This window comes from Cheilinus undulatus, linkage group 21 (genome assembly GCF_018320785.1).
Source record: "Cheilinus undulatus linkage group 21, ASM1832078v1, whole genome shotgun sequence".
NCBI lineage: Eukaryota > Metazoa > Chordata > Actinopteri > Labriformes > Labridae > Cheilinus > Cheilinus undulatus.
In genome coordinates, this window is record NC_054885.1 from 7,378,347 (window position 1) to 7,396,853 (window position 18,507).

Genomic DNA, 18,507 nt, shown 5'->3' on the forward strand with positions numbered 1-18,507 from the left:
TTTAAGTCCACTAAGGACACGAACTGAAAACGGCTTTCAAAAATGAGCTGAAATCACGTGCTTTGGCTGATGATACAGTATGTACCGATATGCTCATGATGTCGGACGATGTTGGCTTTTATTTTAACGGGTTAGATTAATGTCTGTTTTGAGAAGAAACCAGTTCACAGATATGTAACAGATGGTAAATAGATTCTACAAATTGTAATTGTGATTTTGTGGGTTGCTATCAAGCCCCAGTGGCCTAATGGATAAGGCACTGGCCTCCTAAGCCAGGGATTGTGGGTTCGAGTCCCATCTGGGGTGAATCTTTTCGCTAAAGTAGAGTAAATATTTGCTGATGTCTTAACACTCCAAGGACTGTAGGTTGTGTTTAGTATTTCATGTCTGTGTTTAATGTCTCACGCTCCATGTTGTTCCCTTTTCCTTCAGCTCGCAGCCAATCAGAAAACGTGCTGCTCCGTTGCCACACAGAGGTCCACAGAAATTCCCTTCAACACATGACCGACTATTTCCTTCTCGCCCAAACCTCCTTGGGTGAACCTCTGTGCCGGTGTCTGCTCTGTGTTTTTTTTTTTATTTTAACTGTTTAAACAGCCATGTTTTCACTAAGGAGGATTTTTGTGTTTCTTTTGTTTCTTACAGCGTCAACTTTCGTCCGTGCTGACAGTAAGTAGGTCGACTTAACGTGCTACCTTGTGAGGCTGTGAAAGAGAAAGCTCCCTGGCTTTAAGTTTTAAGGTTTAGATAAAATGCTAGTTTGTTGGACAGAGTGCTTGTCTGAAGCAATGATTGTCATTCATGTCCTATGAGGAATATCACCTGTCAACTGCTGTATTTAAACTGTGGGATCTGGCAAGTTGGACTGGATATGTTTTTATGTAGGGCTGTCCCGATACAAGAATGTCACACTTAGATACAATACTTATGTCATTCCTGTGGCTCCAAAAATAGGGTAGACAATACAAGTCCCATGCATCAATAATCAGGTTATTTCTTGTTTCCAGTTGTAGAAAAAATGCAGGCAAGCTCTTGCACACTGCTAAAATTTGTTATTGTAACTATTGCCAAAGTTGTGTCCATACCAGAATTTTAAACTTATGTATGCTTCAAATAAAAATCAGACAATATTGATACTCGTTTGATAACACAGCAACAAAAGTGGAAGTCCTATACTGCAATTATTGGGTAAATTATGGCTTTTAATGATCAGAATGTGCACAAATAGGTTAGGATAGGATTTAGGTCTTTTTTTTTTAACAATGACAAGCCAGAATGAAAACAAGCTGAAATGAAATAGGAGTAACGAGGTTATTTTTAAAGTGTAAAAAGTCAGCTGAAAAATAATTACTCCAGTAAAGTATGGATACCCAAAATTTCTACTTAAGTAAGGTAATGAAGTATTTGTACTTCGTTACTTGACACCTCTGGTTGCCAATTGTTGCCAAACTGTTGCTCCTCTCCAGCTCTACACACTTAGCCAAATGTTGCCAATATTTTTGCGCAATATGAATAGCACTTTCTTTTTTCTGTCATGGCAACTTTAGATTGGGGTACAGGAGTCCGTATTGAAATGTTGCCAACTGTTTTGTGCAATTTAGATGCTGTGCTGGAAACCGTTGCTCCTCTCCAGCTTTACACACTTAGCCAATGGTTGCCAATTTTATTGTGCAATATGAATAGCACTTTCTTTTTTCTGTCATTGCAGCTCTAGATAAGGGTATGGGAGTATGTACTGAAATGTTGCCAAATACTTTGTGCAATTTGGGTAGCACTCTCTCTTCTCTCATTGCAGTTTCTGATAAGGGCCAGGAGACCATTTGAAATGTTGCCATCTGTTTTGTGCAATTTCGATATTGTGCAGGAAACCGTAGCTCCACTCCATCTCTACACACTTAGCCAAAAGTTGCCAATTGTTTTGTGCAATTTGGATAGCACTTTCTATTTTCTCTCATGGAAGCTTTTGATTAGGGTACGTGTCCGTATTGAAATGTTGCCATCTGTTTTGTGAAATTAGGATGTTATGCTGGAAGCATAGCTCCTCTCCAGCTCTACACACTTTGCCAAAAGTTGCCAATATTTTTGTGCAATTTGGATAGCACTCTCTCTTTCCTCTTATGGCAACTTTAGATTAGGGTACGGGAGTCCATATCGAAATGTTGCCGTCTATTTTGTGCAATTAGGATGTTATGCTGGAAGCATAGCTCCTCTCCAGCTCTACACACTTTGCCAAAAGTTGCCAATATTTTTGTGCAATTTGGATAGCACTCTCTCTTTCCTCTTATGGCAACTTTAGATTAGGGTACGGGAGTCCGTATGAAAATGTTGCCAACTGTTTTGTGCAGTTTAGATGCTGTGCTGAAAACTGTTGCTCCTTTCCAGCTCTACACACTTTGCCAAAAGTTGCCAATATTTTTGTGCAATGTGGATAGGACTCTCTTTTTTCTGTCATTCCAGCAGTTTTAGATCAGAGTAAGGGAGCCCACATTGAAAAATTTGCCAATTTTGTTTTCGTCAATTTAGATGCAGTGCTCCTCTGCTCTACCCTCTTTGCCAAAAGTTGCCAAAGTTTTTGTGCAATTTCTATAGCACTCTCTCTTTTCTCTTGTGGCAGCTGTTTGATAAGAATATGAGAGTCCATATTGAAATGTTGCTAATTGTTTTCTGCAATTTCAACAAATTGTGGGTTTATGCTTGCCATTTATGATGGCTACAATTCTCTCTTTTGGACCTTTCTAAAGAGATAAAGTTTGTTAGAGTTTCTGTTCTTTTGGGCTCCATCAATTATTAATGTAACCTTTTGTTTTCATTATAAAACACATCACTGCCCTGTTAAGACGTGTGTTGGAAGTTTGGCAACCTTGGTGTTATGTAAACTGAAGGGCTGTGGTTCTTGCAGAATAACCTAAATGCATTCTTTTAAGGGCTCCAGTGGGTCTCTAGCATGTTGAACCATGACATGATGTATGGCTAATTTCTTCATTAATTTATGAGCTTTCTGGTATGGTTCCATTTAATGGGAGATCTTTGGAAATCTTATCTAACTGATAAGCTGTGTTAGTTCAGGTGTGCTCCATGTGAAAAGTGTTTGAGAGCCACTGCTGTTTTCGAGGGCTGATGCTGCCAAGCAGTCATATTATTCACTTTTATCTACATTTATATTATTAAAAGCAAAAAACTAAGTAAAAAGATGATTATTGAATATTTGATTGATACTTTATGAGAACTTGCCTCAGCTTACAAGGCAACGCCACTCATAACAGTTTGATAAATTTCCTGCTCAGAGGAATGTTTGGAGTCTTTACTGTGAGAATTTATTGAATCTGTGTCTTCATTTTATCTTTTCTCAGAGATGACGACAGCCACCGTGTACTGGGACCCTGCTCAGAAGACGGTCATCCTAAAGGAGGGGGTGGTGGAGACAGAGGGGGATGCGTATGGATATCTGAACGACACCCTGCGCACCACAGGCTGGAGCGTGCTGGAGGTCCACGCTGGGTATGGACAGACTCCTGAAACTGATGAGCTCACGTTCTTCCTGGCTGGTTACCTGGAAGGATTCCTCACCGCCCAGTAAGTCGATATGTGGTCAATAGTCTTATAGTCCTCTTATCATGTCCAGTGCAGTCCTCTGCTGAGTCAAGACAGAAACTCAGTATCATGCTTGCTCAGCTTCAACCTTTGTCAACTTCTGTAATGATTAAGAAATGTTTGATAGTTTGACAGGCTCCCTCAAGATGCAAACTCATCAAATCTAAACATCTCTGGGTTTAAAGTTTTACTGTGCAGGAGGATTAAACAGCCCTGTTGTAAACCTTTAATATTCTGAACACTGTATGTTTCTCTGTGTGCGTTTATGTAACTGTATCTGCCATCCTCTCTTTAGGCAGATGATGGATAATTACGTCAACAAGTATCCTCAGCTGATCACAGACCCAAAGATCCTCGCTGCTGTTCAGAGTTTTATGGAGTGAGTCATGTTCTCTTTTCTTGGTAAAAACAATTTTAAACCTGCGGAGACACGTCCCTGTCATCATCTTTCATATCCTCTTATTTGATTGTTGAGCTTGTGTTGAAAATTTCCCTTTTCAGTTCTTCTCAGAACTGTCAGAATTAAACATTTGTCAATAGGATGTAAGATATAAAGGTTTTAAGTAGGGCTGTTCAAGTTGGCATATTACTCACTATGAGTCTAAGGTCTGACATTATGGTGTTTAATTTTAGAATAGCATTTTCATGCTGTTTGTCCTTTTAGACACGCCTTAGTTCAGTTACAGTAGTGGGGCGGCAGCTAGATATTACTCAGTGTAGCATCAAATTAACTCAAATAAAACTCAGACAGCTCAGCCTCACTGAATCCCTATATTATTATATCAAACATTTAACCTTTTAACTGTGCACTTGAGCCATTTTTATTTAATTCTCTGTCCCTAGGAAGTTCTTTTTTTCTGTGGTTAAGCTGTGTTGGCTTTTTCGATCACCAGAAGTTCCTGATTTTCTTTCAAATTACATCAGGCTTTTATCCAAGCAGAAAATAAAATACCCTTGGAATAAAAACAGTACAAATTAAAAAGTCATAGCTTAATTATCAGCCTTTACTGGGTTCATTACAAAGAGCTAGCAACTAAACATGAACTCCTGAAAAGTGTTAATGCTGCTATAAAGTCATTTTGTACTTTCACTTATGTTTTTCTAAATATTTAATAATATAGCATATATTAATATACAAAATATGTCAACATTTTTTTTTAATTTTTCACACACATGCTGTTAGTGATCATTTTGTATGTGCAGTCATGTGTATTTCTTAATATTTAATAATATAGCATATGATAATATACAAAATATGTCTAATTTATTTTTAATTTTTCCACACACATGCTTTTAGTGAGTCATTTTGTACATGCACTCCTGCAGATTTCTTTAATAATCTAACATATAATAATAATATTCAAAATATGTCTGTATTTTCTTAAAGTTTTAACAGGCATGCTGTAATTGAGTCATTTTGTACATGCACTCCTGCAGATTTCTTTATATATATTACTATATAACAATAAAATTCATAGTATGACAAATTTTTTTTCAGTTTTTGCAAGCGTGCTGTTGAGTCATTTTGTACATGCAGTCCTGCAGATTTTGTAATGTATAATAGTATAATATGATTTAATGTAATAATATAAATATGAAATATGTCTATTTTTTGAAAGTTTTCACACAGAAACTTCAGTCCATTAACGCTCCTTTCTCCTCCATCAGCTGTTCATTTAAGCATGTTTCCATGTTAAAGCTTAAAAAAGATTGATGTAGGTCTAACCATTTCCAAGAAGCCGATGGATTTGAAAAAGAGAAATTGGAATATTATTTTGAAAAGGCTCTCCTTTTTTTCCAGCTGTGCTGTCAGCAGGATGTGCTGCGCTATATGAAATAATCCATGAGAATGAGAATAGTCCCCAGTCTCTGGGACTGTAATTTTGGGGGTCACAGGCTGGAAAGTTTGGGAACCTTGGAAGATAAAGCTTCTATACTTTATATTTCAATCGCTCATCAAAATTACAAAGATTGGCACTGACAAGCATAATATAATTTGACAAACTGTTTTTCTGTCACGGTTCATTTTGGTTCATCTGTCAGGGCCGGTGCTCTAACATACAGTAAGTCACATCTTTTGACAGTGAGCTCAGTTCAGCGAGTATTTTAGACAAATAATGCCAGGAGTGAAGAGTAAATGTCACCGCTGTTCTCACAGGAAGCAGGATGCATGGACCAGAGAGCAGGTGAGACTGAACCAAGGCTCTGATCCTCTGTGGAGACACGCCGGGTTCATCGTGGCTCAGATGGACGGGCTGCAGGCCGGAGCTGCAGACTGGGCCAAGAAACAAGGAAAGAAGGTGTGATGGGAGCTACTCAGCATTATCACTGGTGTTTACTTTGGGCTAGTAAGAGAAACAGCTCTCTGAACAGACACAGAAGCAGCAAAATGCCTGTTCAAACAAGGCTTTGAAGCTGCCTATGAATGTTTCATGCAGAAGAGAAAATATGGAAGTACAGTATGGTTCTTTTTTAAAATGAGGAACCAGAACTACAAACAGAACGTATGACCTTATATCACACTTTATACTAAAATATCCGAAGGCACACTTGAAATAGCTGGTGTCTGTATTATAAACCTGTGGTCTCCCTATATATCTATAGATCTATATATATCTATAGATATATATAGATCTATAGATATATATGGATTTAAATTATTATTTCAAACTGTATATTTTACCAAATTTTATGAAAATATATTCATTACATTATTTAAATGTGAAATAAAAACATGGGCTTTTAGTGAGATTTATGCTGAAATCAAAGTAGTTTTAAAATATCCATAGCATTTAACACCCCCCCCCCACACACACACAATTTTGCCACTATTATTTGCCTATTTTTGCCTCTTTACTGATTTTTGCCACATTTTATTCAATTTTCATCACTTCTCCCCTTCAAGTTGTGCCACTATTAACATGTTTTTGCCACTTTACCTTTAATTCAATTTCACCATCTTTTCTGCCACTTTCATCTACTTCTAAGCCTTTTTTCCCTCTTTTGAAACTGTTCCACTGCTTCTGCTGTCCATTTTGACACTTCTAAATCAATTTTTGCAACTTTAGCCTATTATTGCCTCTGTTGACCCATTATTGCCACTTTTTACCCCTTTTCACTCTCATTTTAACCACTTTTCCATTTGTTATGCCCATTTTTTGCCAGTTGAACTAATTTCTGCTACTTTGTGTATTTTTCTGTGTTTTCTTTGCCAGTTTAAACCATTTTTTTCTCACTTTTTTGTCCCATTTTAGTTTTCATCACTTTTTCCCACCAACTTTTGCCACTTTAAACCCAATTCCCATACTTTTAATCCCATTTCACCACTTTTCCTTCCAATATCTTCCACTTTTAAGCCTTTTGTCATTTTAAAACCCCTTCCACTAGGAATGGGCGGTAATACCATATACTGGGGTATTAAAAAACAGCCACAGTATTGTCTCAATTACCGTCATTAAGACAGGGCCATGTGATGAGTGCAAGTTTTTACACAAATGCCGTGAAAACATGTCTCTCTCCACCAGCAGCACCACTGCCAGCGTGTGAGGATGCTTTAACATGATATATGAAATCCTGCTTATGATTTCATTTCAATTTGGCAAATGATGAAGGCGCTCAGAGCTATACTGGAGTTTTTAAACTCGTGGCAACAGAGTTTTCCCACGCTGCACAACGCGAACATAAATAATTAAGGCAGATCTTTATCTGTTAAGAAGCACACGGGACATTGCTTCACACTCATAAATGCTGTATTATAACAGTTGAGGATTTTTATTTCAATTTTTCCTCGTACAATAGGGTAAAGATGTCATATATGTAAGGTATTACGCACAGAGACACAGAGAGAAAGAGAGCGAGGGAGAGAGAGAGAGGAAAAAGGAGACGAAGGATGAGTTCATTCTGCCTTATCTCTTCTCGCCTGTAAGGTGTGAAAACAGAGGCTTCAGCTTAAAATCACTTCCAGCTAGAAATGAGTCATATCATATGCCGGGGTATTAATAGATAGGCATGTTATTGCTTTAGTCACTGTCATGAAGACAGTACTGCTTAAAAAGGGCGCATGTTTATTTAAAAAAAAATGCCTTGAGAGTCTGTGTCCATTCCAACTGTAGCACCACTGTGTCTGTGTGAAGATGCTTCAGAGGTGATGAAAGAATTTCTGTTAATGATGTCAGCCCAATTTGGCAAACGACAAACGTGCACATACATACCCACGCATAGAAACTCGTGCGCCATGGAATGCCATCAGCAATGTGCACGTTGGCGTTGGCGTTGGCGGTAATACCGTATACCCCGGTAAAATTTGGGGAGGGTATGACTGTGTTAAAAAGTGGATACCACCCAAGCCTACCTTCCACCACTTTTTCCACCCATTTCTGCTACTTTTTAAATCCCATCTCACCACCTTTTCCCCCAATTTCTTTTACTTTTAACCCAATATTGCCACATTTGAGCCCTTTTACCACTTTTTATATCATGTGTTTTCGACATAAACCTATTTTGGCTACTTTTTGCCTATTTTGCCACTTTTTAATCAATTTCTGCTACTTTTAAATCCAATTTCACCACCTTTACCACAAATTTAGCAATTTTCAACCCATTTCAGTCATTTTTAACCCATTTTAATTCTGTTTTTATGGAAAGGGGTTGACATTTTTAAGACATCTTTATACTATAGCATAATTGAATTAAAAGAGCGGTTATTATTCAGATAAAATACAATTAAATGTTGATATTGCAGCTTAACTTTAAAACGGACCATGATATTTCTGACCTCCATGGCCCCCCAGTTTGGCTGGGCTCCAGAAAGCTCTCCCCTTTATCCCCCCTTAGGATGGCCTTGTTTACACATGACTTTTCTTGAATGTTCATGGCTGTGTTCAACCACCTTCAGGTACAGCGGGGGTCCCCAGTCTCTGGCACCTCTTTTTTGGGGGTCTCGGGCTGGAAAGTTTGAGAACCCCTGTTTTAAACAAGTTTAAAATCTACTTTATGCATGTGAAACACGAGTCAAGGTGCCAAAATGGGGTGGGGTTTATTTGTACTGAAAGCCTGCGGCAGTTTGGTCAGAATGGGACATCTCTTTATAAAAACAAGGGCAGAGCAAAACTGAAAGCTTTCAGTGACGGAAAAGATTTTGTTGCTCATCTCCCACTCTGTTTCGGCATGGGTTTGCAATCATTACAGTGGAGTTTTCCAGTGGATCCAGAGGCTACTTCCGCGGTACCCGTTAGCTCGGGTGTAGCTGTAGGAAAGCAGCAGTGTAATCGGAATTGGGCTACATGTCTTTTTAAAACAAGCACAAAGAGTCAAACCGAAAGCTTGTCTTGGCACAGAGTTTTTTTTGCATGTCTCCTGAGTGGCATTGGTATCTGTTTCGCATGAAGCTCTGCCATTAACAATTTAAGGCAGTGGTGGCCACATGCGCACAACATCATTTGTCGCTCTGATAGCTTGTCATGAATGTGACGGACAGAACGTCCCTCCAACCAGCTGAAGATTTTTGAAAAGTCCTTCCTTTCCCAAATGCTTCCTATGGGAGCTTTCCCACATGAGAGTGAAATAAATTCAGTTGATCTGGCATGTCAGGTTAGCTGTTTCCTACAGACAGGGCTTTGTGTTTTAAACTTTAAGGGTCCTTCAATTTTTCCAGAACACACAACTCAGTCAGGCATTTCAACAGGCATCCCAGATAGCTGCAGTCAGCCATATTCTAGGTTTTAACCCAGTCTTGGTAGGTTTTAGACCGGAGGATGTCTTGCTGTTGCATAATCTCTTCTCTGCATAATATCTTCTTTCTAACCTCGGCGTATCTGCTGCCCTCTCCTCGTAGCCTCTGTCCCTGTTTGACGTTCAGTTCCTAAATTCAGTGGGAGACCTGCTGGATCTGATCCCTGCCCTGGTTCCTGATTCTAACCATCGGCCCAAGGACTTCAAACTTCCAGGGATGGGGCACTGCTCTGCTCTCATCAAGGTCAGAGATAAAACAAGTTACACTCAAGACAAAGCTGTATCCATACAGTGTAGTCCAAATTGATGATTTCAGGAGCCCTAGAGGAAAAACAGACAATATTCTTAAATTTTAGTGTAAGACAACACTTCTCCTCCTCACTGTGATGTCCTGACAGATGAAGGGAAACAGACAAACTCCTACACTCACAGTTGCATGAGAGGAAATGTGTGTTTTGTGGTTTAAGATTAGCCAGACATACAAAACAGATGAGTCAGATGAGTCCATCTGCCCTACAGTAAGTAAATATGTAAATTAAGTTTGTTTATGTAGCACGTTTCGAGAGCAGACGTCACAGAGTCCTCCACCGTGAAATATTAAAAAGATGAGCCAGAGATTACAACAAAAAAAGAAATTAAAATGGCGGTGCTTCATTGGCTACCATTGTGGCCTTTACAGAATACATCAGACTTAGCAATGTTTTCATTAAGGGAACCCCAGGAAAGCATCAGCCAATATTTATTAGAAATACATGATCGGACATATTGGAAGCTGGGAGTGACCTACTGTATGTGTTCACCTGGTAGCATCTGCTGCTGCTGCTCCCATCATTCAATTTGACGATCCAGCTTATTTGTAAGGTCCCAATAGAATGAGACACTTGTAGAGTTTAAAAACTACAGCCTTGAAAGCACAGTCTCCCTCAGTTTTGTAAGAGCACACAGTCATACAGTATGCATTTGCACTGAGTTATCTTTTGGTGAACTTTCTTTCAACTTCCTCCTGTCAGACTTTACAATGAAATATGCCTCTTTTCTTCATTTTCTCTCCCCTCCATCAGCTGCTGCCCGGTTATGAGAACCTCCTGTTTGCCCACTCCAGCTGGTACACGTACGCCGCCACGTTGAGGATCTACAAACACTGGGATTTCAACATCTCTGACCCTAACACAGCCACGGGGAGACTGTCCTTCAGCAGCTACCCTGGTAAGTACGCTTCAGAAATTCACTCTTTAACAAGTGAACAAAGACTGCAGTGTCAGTGACTGGCACGATAACTATGGGAGAATGAGTCCAAGTCCAACCTTGAGGGTTGAAAAATGAAGCCAATGCAGAAGAGTAGACAAACAGCAGTTCCTTGAGGGTCTACCTGAGGCTGCAGCAGCACTAGACGTAACGGCTTATTTATCATGTTTACAGCTTTGTTAAGAACCGGTTTTGGTCAGAGTAGTTCATACCTGCGCAGGAGGATTGTCTTTAATAAAGCTCGCCTGTTATGGTTTTGAAAGGACATGAGTTCTGCATAATAAGAGGTGTGACTGATATGGCTGAATCAGCTCGGTGTAGCTGTTTGTAAGGAAGCCTAAATGCATTGTATGCACATTCTGCAACCAGGGGGCTCTCATTCAAAACAATAACAAGAAGCTGTTCTTAAGCCTGGTTGTTTTGGCTTGGATGCTGCGCAGCCTCCTGCCAGAAGGGAGGGGAGCAAACAGTCCATGTGAAGGATGGGTGGGGTCTTTCATGATACTGCCAGCTTTATTTCTACATCTGCTTCTACATGTAGATGTCACAGACTGCTGTGAAGCTGCCCCCTGTGATCTTCTATGCAGTCTTAACCTCCCACTACAGGGCCTTTCTGTCTGCAGCCTGTAGAAACATGTGAGGACCGGGGTGCCCAGCTCTGCTCGTTTTAGTTTCCTCAGGAAATACAGCCATTGGTGGGCCTTCTTCACCAAGTTGGGGCCCCAGGTGACTTTGCTGTCCATGTGCACCCCCAAATATTTGAAGGAGATACAGCGACAGATCAGCAGGTTTATACCTTTCTTTTGAGGATTGTTTTTGCCTTTATTTAGATGGGACAGCTGAAGAGAAAAATATGGGAAATATGGGGGCAGAGAGTCAAGCACCAAACATCGTAGAGACTGGGTATCCCGGTCAGTACTTATAGGACTGTAGCCCCCTTCAGTCAGGCTTCATGTAGAACTTTCTCCAGTCTATGGTTGTATCACAGCTTTTCTTCCTCTTCAGGGTTCTTGGTGTCTCTGGATGATTTCTACCTCCTTGGCAGTGGACTCATGATGACACAGACCACCAACAACGTCTTCAACTCCTCCTTGTTCGACCTCATCACTCCTAAAAGTCTGCTGGCCTGGCAGAGGGTCCGCCTGGCTCACAGTTTGGCTCACAATGGAGAGGAGTGGGCCAAAACTTTCTCTATGCACAACTCGGGTTGGTGATTCATAAAGCTTTAAATACTGTTAAAATGGTTTAATAAAGACAAAATTTACCAGAACATCATTAAAAGTAAGTTATGACCTTTTTATTTGAATCAGACTGGTGTGAAAGATTGTTGAAGTTTTGCATGTTTCATGATAAAATCTTAGAACTAATGATCTGATCAGAAGCTTGAGTCATTAAACAAGCTTTTTTCTTCCACCCTCTGCCCTGCAGGGACCTATAATAATCAGTACATGGTGTTGGACCGCAGTAAGCTCAAGTTGGGCGTCAGTGTTTCTGATGGCGCTCTGACGGTGGTGGAGCAGATCCCCGGGCTGGTGGAGTACTCAGACCAGACTCAGGCTCTCCGCAGAGGTACCGATACGATCAATGAATGTGATTCCATTTTTACATTTAAACTATATACAGCATTTTATAATTGATATAAGTGTGATGCACAGTCATGGATGACAGTATTGGCACCCCTGGAATTTTTACAGAAAATACACCTTTTCTCCCAGAAATTGTTGCAATTACAAATGTTTTTGGTATACACATTTATTTCCTTTATGTGCATTGGAATAACACTAAAAAGCAGAAGAAAAAAGCCAAAATTGACATAATTTTACACAAAACTCAAAAAATGGGCTGAAGAAAATTGTTGGCACCCTCAACTTAATATTTGGTTGCAAACCCTTAGGAAAAAACAACTGAAAACAATCGCTTGCTATAACCATTAACAAGCTTCCTACACCTCTCAACTGGAATTTTGGACCACTCTTCTTTTACAAACTGCTCCAGGTCTGTCAGATTTGAAGGGTGCCTTCTTGCAGCAGCAATTTAGAGATTTCTCCATAGGTGTTCAATGGGATTTAGATCCAGACTCACTGCTGGCCACTTTAGAACTCCCCAGCGCTTTGTCTCCAACTATTTCTTGGTGCTTTTTGAGGTTTGTTTCGGTCATTGTCCTGCTGGAACACACATGACATCTGAGTCAGACCCAGTTTTCTGACACTAGGACCTACATTGTGGCCCAAAAACTTTTGATAGTCTCCAGATTTCATGATTCCTTGCACAGTCAAGGCACCCAGTGCCAGAGGCAGCAAAACAACCCCAGAACATCTTTGAACCTCCACCATGTTTGACTGTAGGTACTGTGTTCAATAGAATGATTTGCCTTTTCCAAAAAGCTCTACCTTAGTCTCATCTGTCCACAAAATGTTCTGCCAGAAGGATTGAGGCTTACTCAGGTACTCAGGTCTTGTAACCTTGAGATTGTTCATATTTTTCCACTATTTTGCTTCTTAAGTCCTCAGACAATTCTGGGCTCTTCTTTCTCTTCTCCATGCGTATTGTGACACACACAGGCACATAACACAAAGGTTGAGTCAACTTTTAGACATTCTAAGTGGCTTCAGGTGTGATTTCTATATGGTCAGCACCTGTTACTGCCACAGGTAAGGTTAAATGAGCATCACATGCTTGAAATAAAATTATTTACCCACAGTTTTAAAAGAGTGCCCATAAGTTTGTCCAGCCCATTTTCGAGTTTTGTGTAAAATTCTGTCAATTTTGGCTTTTTCTTCTGTTTTTTTTTTGGGTTGTTCAAATGCACATAAAGAAAATAAACATGTGTATACCAAAAACATATGTTAATGCAACAATTTGTGGGAGAAATGGTGTATTTTCTGGACAAAATCCAGGGGTGCCAATACTTTCGTCCATGACTGTAGAAGAATTTGTAATGCATTAGTGCATCCCTATTAATAAGACTTAAATTAATAAATCCCATACAGGAGAAAAAATACCCTCCAAACTTTGAATTCAGCTGCACTTTTTTATTATCAGTTATAAAACAACAGCATATTGTTTGAAACACGGGCTCAGTTTCGAACATGTGTTTTTGTCTCTTGGTCTTACATGTCATCACCTGAAACATCACCTTTTCTGAGATCTGACATCTAGCCAGCAGCTGCTGCTTTCATAAACACAAATGCAAGTTTCACAAGAATGATACTGCTGCTTTTGTTATCTTTTTTGAAAGCACTTTTTACTCGTGAAAACAAGGAGACAACAAGACTCTACTCAGAGGCTGACTAGAATAAGATTCCTTTATGCATGATAGGATATTAGACACAGAATAAACAGAAATACTTCGATGTAATTTCTCATGAATGCGTGATTAATTAACTAGAACTACCGCCTAGCGGTTGTACGCCCCTGCACTGTGTCCTGTTTATGACTCTTTTAAATACCGTAAGTGTGTATGTAGATCTCATGTCACCCATCCTCACCACCGATAACCTGTCTATCTGTGACAAACTATGAGGAATGTGCACATGTAAGGAGCCCTGTTAATGGATGTGTTTGATCTGGACATTAAAGTAATTCATGTTATACGCTTCCTTCAGGTTACTGGCCGTCTTACAACGTCCCCTTTCATAAGAAGATCTACACCCTGAGCGGTTACGTCCAGATGTGGCAGGAGTTTGGAGAAGACTTTTCCTACGATCTGTGTCCCAGAGCAAAGATCTTCAGACGGGACCAGGCCAACGTGAAGGACCTGGACTCTTTAAAGTTCATCATGAGGTTCAACGGTGCGTTATCACTAGTGAGATTTTTTTCAGTCCCCAATCCTGTGTGGTGTAAAGTTGTTAAATGTTCAATGTTTTGTTCATGTTTAAAATGTTAGAATCTGTTTGATTATAATGTTATGGACATAAGTATTCGGACACCTGACCATTATATTAACAGGGTATGTAGTGACATTGTATTTGATTATATGTACTTTAATATGCAGTTGGCCCCCTTTTGCAGCAACAACAGCCCCCATTTTTCTTTGAAGCCTTTCCACAAGATTTTGTAGGAATTTATGCCCATTCATTCTGTAGAGCATTTATGAGGTCAGACACTGATGCCTGATAGGCAGCCCAGTCGACCTCATCAGTCCAAGTCTTTAGAGTCCTTGCTTTGTGCTCTGGGGTACAATCAGCTGTAATAGAAAAGGGCCTTCTTCAAACTGTTGCCTCAAAGTTGGAAGCATAGCATGTCCAAAATGTCTTGGTATGCTGAAGCATTAAGATGGCCCTTCACTGGAGATAAGGGGCCTCATCCAAACCCAAAACAGCACCATACCATTATCCCTCCTCCACCAAACTTCACAGTTGGGACATTGCAGTCAGGCAGGTAACGTTCTCCCAGCATCCTCCAAACTCAGACTTACCCATCTGACTGCCAAACAGTGAGGCATGATTCATCACTCCACAGAACACATTTCCTCTCCTCCACAGTCCAGTGTCGGTGTGCTTGACACCACTCGCTTGACGCTTGGCATTAGACTTGGCGATGTGAGGCTTGCATGCAGCTGCTCAGCCATGGAAACTCATTCATGAATCTCCGGCCGTACAGCTTCTGTGCTTCCATTAATGCCACTGGAAGTTCAGAACTCTCCAGCTATGGAATCAGCAGCATGCTTTAGCACTGACCCTGCTCTTTTATCTTACATGGTCTTCTATGTCGTGGCTGAGTTGCTGTTGTTCCTAAACGCTTCCAATTTCTTATATCCCTTAAAGTTGACTGCAGAATATCCAGCAGGGATGAAATTTCACAAACTGTCTTATTTCCAAGGTGGCATCCTTTACAGTACCACACTTGAAGTCACTGAGCTCTTCAGAATGACCCGTTTAACAGATCTGATTGAGACACCTGAATTTAATAATTTACAGATGTGGCCAAATACTTTTGTCCATATAGTGTATGTAGGGGAGTGTGTTATGGAGCAAATCTGAAATATGTACAACAATTTAAACACAAGGATGTGATTATCAAAGTCTGAAAAGTCTGAAGTGTTTTGGCTCTAAGAGATGAAAGTTCTCCGTTTATGTGGTTAAATACTCTTGATTGGCTGCCCAAAGCATGCTGGGATACTTCAAGGTGAGCTAATGAGGTAGCTGAGCCCATTTACAACTTTTTCTCTATCATAAGGAAATAATGGCATATTTTTTAAGAAAACAGTGGTATACTTTCTTTTGCTTTCAGATTACAAGAAGGATCCGTACTCTAAGGGGGACCCCTGCAAGACTGTCTGTTGCCGTGGAGACCTGAGGACAGAGAAGCCTTCTCCATCTGGATGCTATGACACCAAGGTAATCCTCCAACACTGGGCATTTTGAGAAGCAGGTTAAAACTTTACTTTTTTCATGTTTTGATATTTTTTTTCCCTTGCTCTAACTTTATAAATCATGTCCTGGATGTGCACTACTACGATAGAGTAGGGTAGGGGTCATCAACTACATTTGCACAAGGGCCAGGTTTTTCCTTGATGGATGCTTTGAGGGCTGGATTTTCAAATAAACTTAAATTAAGAGACATTTTAATCTAATTAACTTACTTTAAAAAATAATTGATTTTATTTCAAATGTTTGCCATTTTTAGCCTCTAAAAGTAAGATCAGCCCTTGTACCATAGCCAACCACAAGGGGGCGATTGGCTGAATATCTCTAGGGCTGTTCTAATAACGTTCTAGGGGCCAGAAAGGAAGATGGGGGGCCTGATGTGGCCCTCGGGCCGCCAGTTGATGATCACTGGTATAGGGGTTGCTTTTCTTCTAAATTGTGTTGCCCTGTGTATGAAAGGCCCTATATAAATAAAGTTTGATTTGACCATGTTAGCATGGTGATTGTAGTTCATGGTGGGATTCGGTTTCATAAATTAAAGATGGCAGGAAGCGGCAAAGACATTCCTATGGAAGAAAAATGTTTCTCAAATCAAACATTGCAGCTTTTAAGGGACCCAGCCTCTGCACTCAGCACAGACCACTCATTCAGCACTGAAATGAGGCGGCTTAGCCTGAAGAGGATTCCCCATTTGTGTCACCAGCAGGTCACAACCTTATTGTTATTGTAACATTTGCCCCTTCTCTCTAGCAACTTCCACAGCTGCATCGCAACAGGCTGATTCACTTTACCCTTATTATTAATGCAGAACTGCTCATCCACAAATGTAGATTTATGAAAAGCAGACCCATGACCTTAATCTGCATGACAGAGCTAACAAAATTCAAGAAAACACTAAAATATGTTAAAAAAAAAGAAATATTAGTAAATGACAAAATATAGGCTAAACATCTTGATCCAGATAATGCCAGGTTTAATCTTTTTTTTTCTGCTCTCTACCTAATTTTATACCTTCACTTTGTTGCATTTTTAATTAACTCATGTTTCATAACTATTTGCATCCTGAATGCCAACTCATAACCTCACTGCCATCCTGTTGTAAATGTCTTTTTTTTTTTTTTTTAATAAATGGAAAATTGTGTGCAAAGAATCTTGGATATGATGGGACATGGATTTAAAGGGATGGCGTAAGAAGGCTGAATTTGAAGGAACCTTTAGATTGGGACCACATTAAGTGGGCTTCTGTGATGTAATCCACTTTAAAAAGCCCACTCCATTGGCTGCAGCCTCCTAAATCAGACATGCCTGTAGAGGCTGGATGGGCTGCACTGTGTTTACTGTGTACTGTATTTTTCATTTTTATAGTTCAAGTGACGTAGAATGATGTAAAAATGTTATTTCAGCCCAAATGAATAATGTGACGTACTGTTGCTTTAAGAGCGTTTTTTTTTCTCTTCTCTGCACCGTGTTGTTTTGTTCCAGGTGACTGATTTCCTCATGGCGGAGAAATTCACTGCGGAGGCGTTGAATGGGCCGACCACTCAGGGAGGACTGCCCCCGTTCTCCTGGGGAAACTTCAGCAGCATCAGTCACCAGGGTCTGCCCACGTACTACAACTTCACCTTTGTCAGGATGCAGCCTCTTCTGTTCAGGCCGTGACCTGAGCGGGTGCGTGGGATGATTTCAGAGGTGTGAATGACATCAGCATTTTTATTTTGACTACTTGCGTCCAAAAGCATTCGTTTTTTTTAAAGAACCTCCTTCTATGTGATAAAGTCCAAAAACTGCCAATTAGACTTTAATCAATTTTCTAAAGAATGTGCATCTGTATGTTTATGAGATGATTAACTCTGGAATAAGCTTGTCAGAAATGTCAACACTTTAATAATAGTATTATTATTATTGTTATAGATTTGAAAAGCTTTAAAACCCTACAGATCTTCAGCCATTTTTAACCTATAATAGAAACTAAATCACTGCTTATATTGCACAAAAACATTGACAACAAGTGGGTGAAGCTAAAGAGGAGCCGGAGTTTCCCTGCTTACTTTAGTGGTATCAAACCAGTGCCACAAAATATCAGGACGTCCCTACCTTATATGTGAAAGAAATCAGCTGTTTTTTATGTATTTAACTAAATGTGCCTTACACAAAAAGAGTGGTTTTATGATTTTAGCACTAAAACTGGTGGTTTTGCTGTCTTTAACTCTTTTTAGCATGAATGTCTTCATACTTTGATTTTCTTTGAATCAAACAATCAATGCAATGTCCGACTCAGGGCGGTGGAGTTTTCAGGGGCTGTGATTTATCTGTTTATTTCTTACATGGTGCAAATTGAGATTTTCTCAGTTTTGTGTTTTTATAAGCCTATTTTTACCGTGAATATGAACTGTGATGTTACATGTCTTTATCGTGTATCATTTTAAAGTTTTTATTAAAGTTTTTGAGGGCAGTCCTGTCTGTGTTCTTGGCTTTTTGATGTCTTTTGGTTTTGATGATCTGAACTGAAGTGAGGAATACATCTTGTTGCTGGGCTCCTTCCCTTTTGAAACAAGTGAAAACCCCTGTGATT

General features: G+C 39.8%; 1 protein-coding gene and 1 non-coding gene across 2 annotated transcripts; both read left to right on the top strand.

The window, feature by feature from the left end:
• The first annotated feature begins 233 nt into the window (after positions 1-233).
• trnar-ccu lies at positions 234-306 on the top strand. Its single transcript has one exon. It is a non-coding gene; the product is annotated as a tRNA-Arg (tRNA).
• A 166-nt stretch (positions 307-472) lies between these two features.
• Positions 473-18,382, top strand: plbd1a (phospholipase B domain containing 1a). The gene is made up of 11 exons (XM_041778510.1): positions 473-669; positions 3,351-3,573; positions 3,887-3,970; positions 5,750-5,891; positions 9,425-9,565; positions 10,383-10,527; positions 11,572-11,772; positions 11,995-12,135; positions 14,172-14,357; positions 15,799-15,905; positions 17,418-18,382. Exons 1-11 carry the CDS (start codon positions 600-602, stop codon positions 17,592-17,594), a joined length of 1,617 nt encoding a protein of 538 aa, XP_041634444.1. The 5' UTR covers positions 473-599; the 3' UTR covers positions 17,595-18,382.
• The last annotated feature ends 125 nt before the right edge of the window (positions 18,383-18,507 follow it).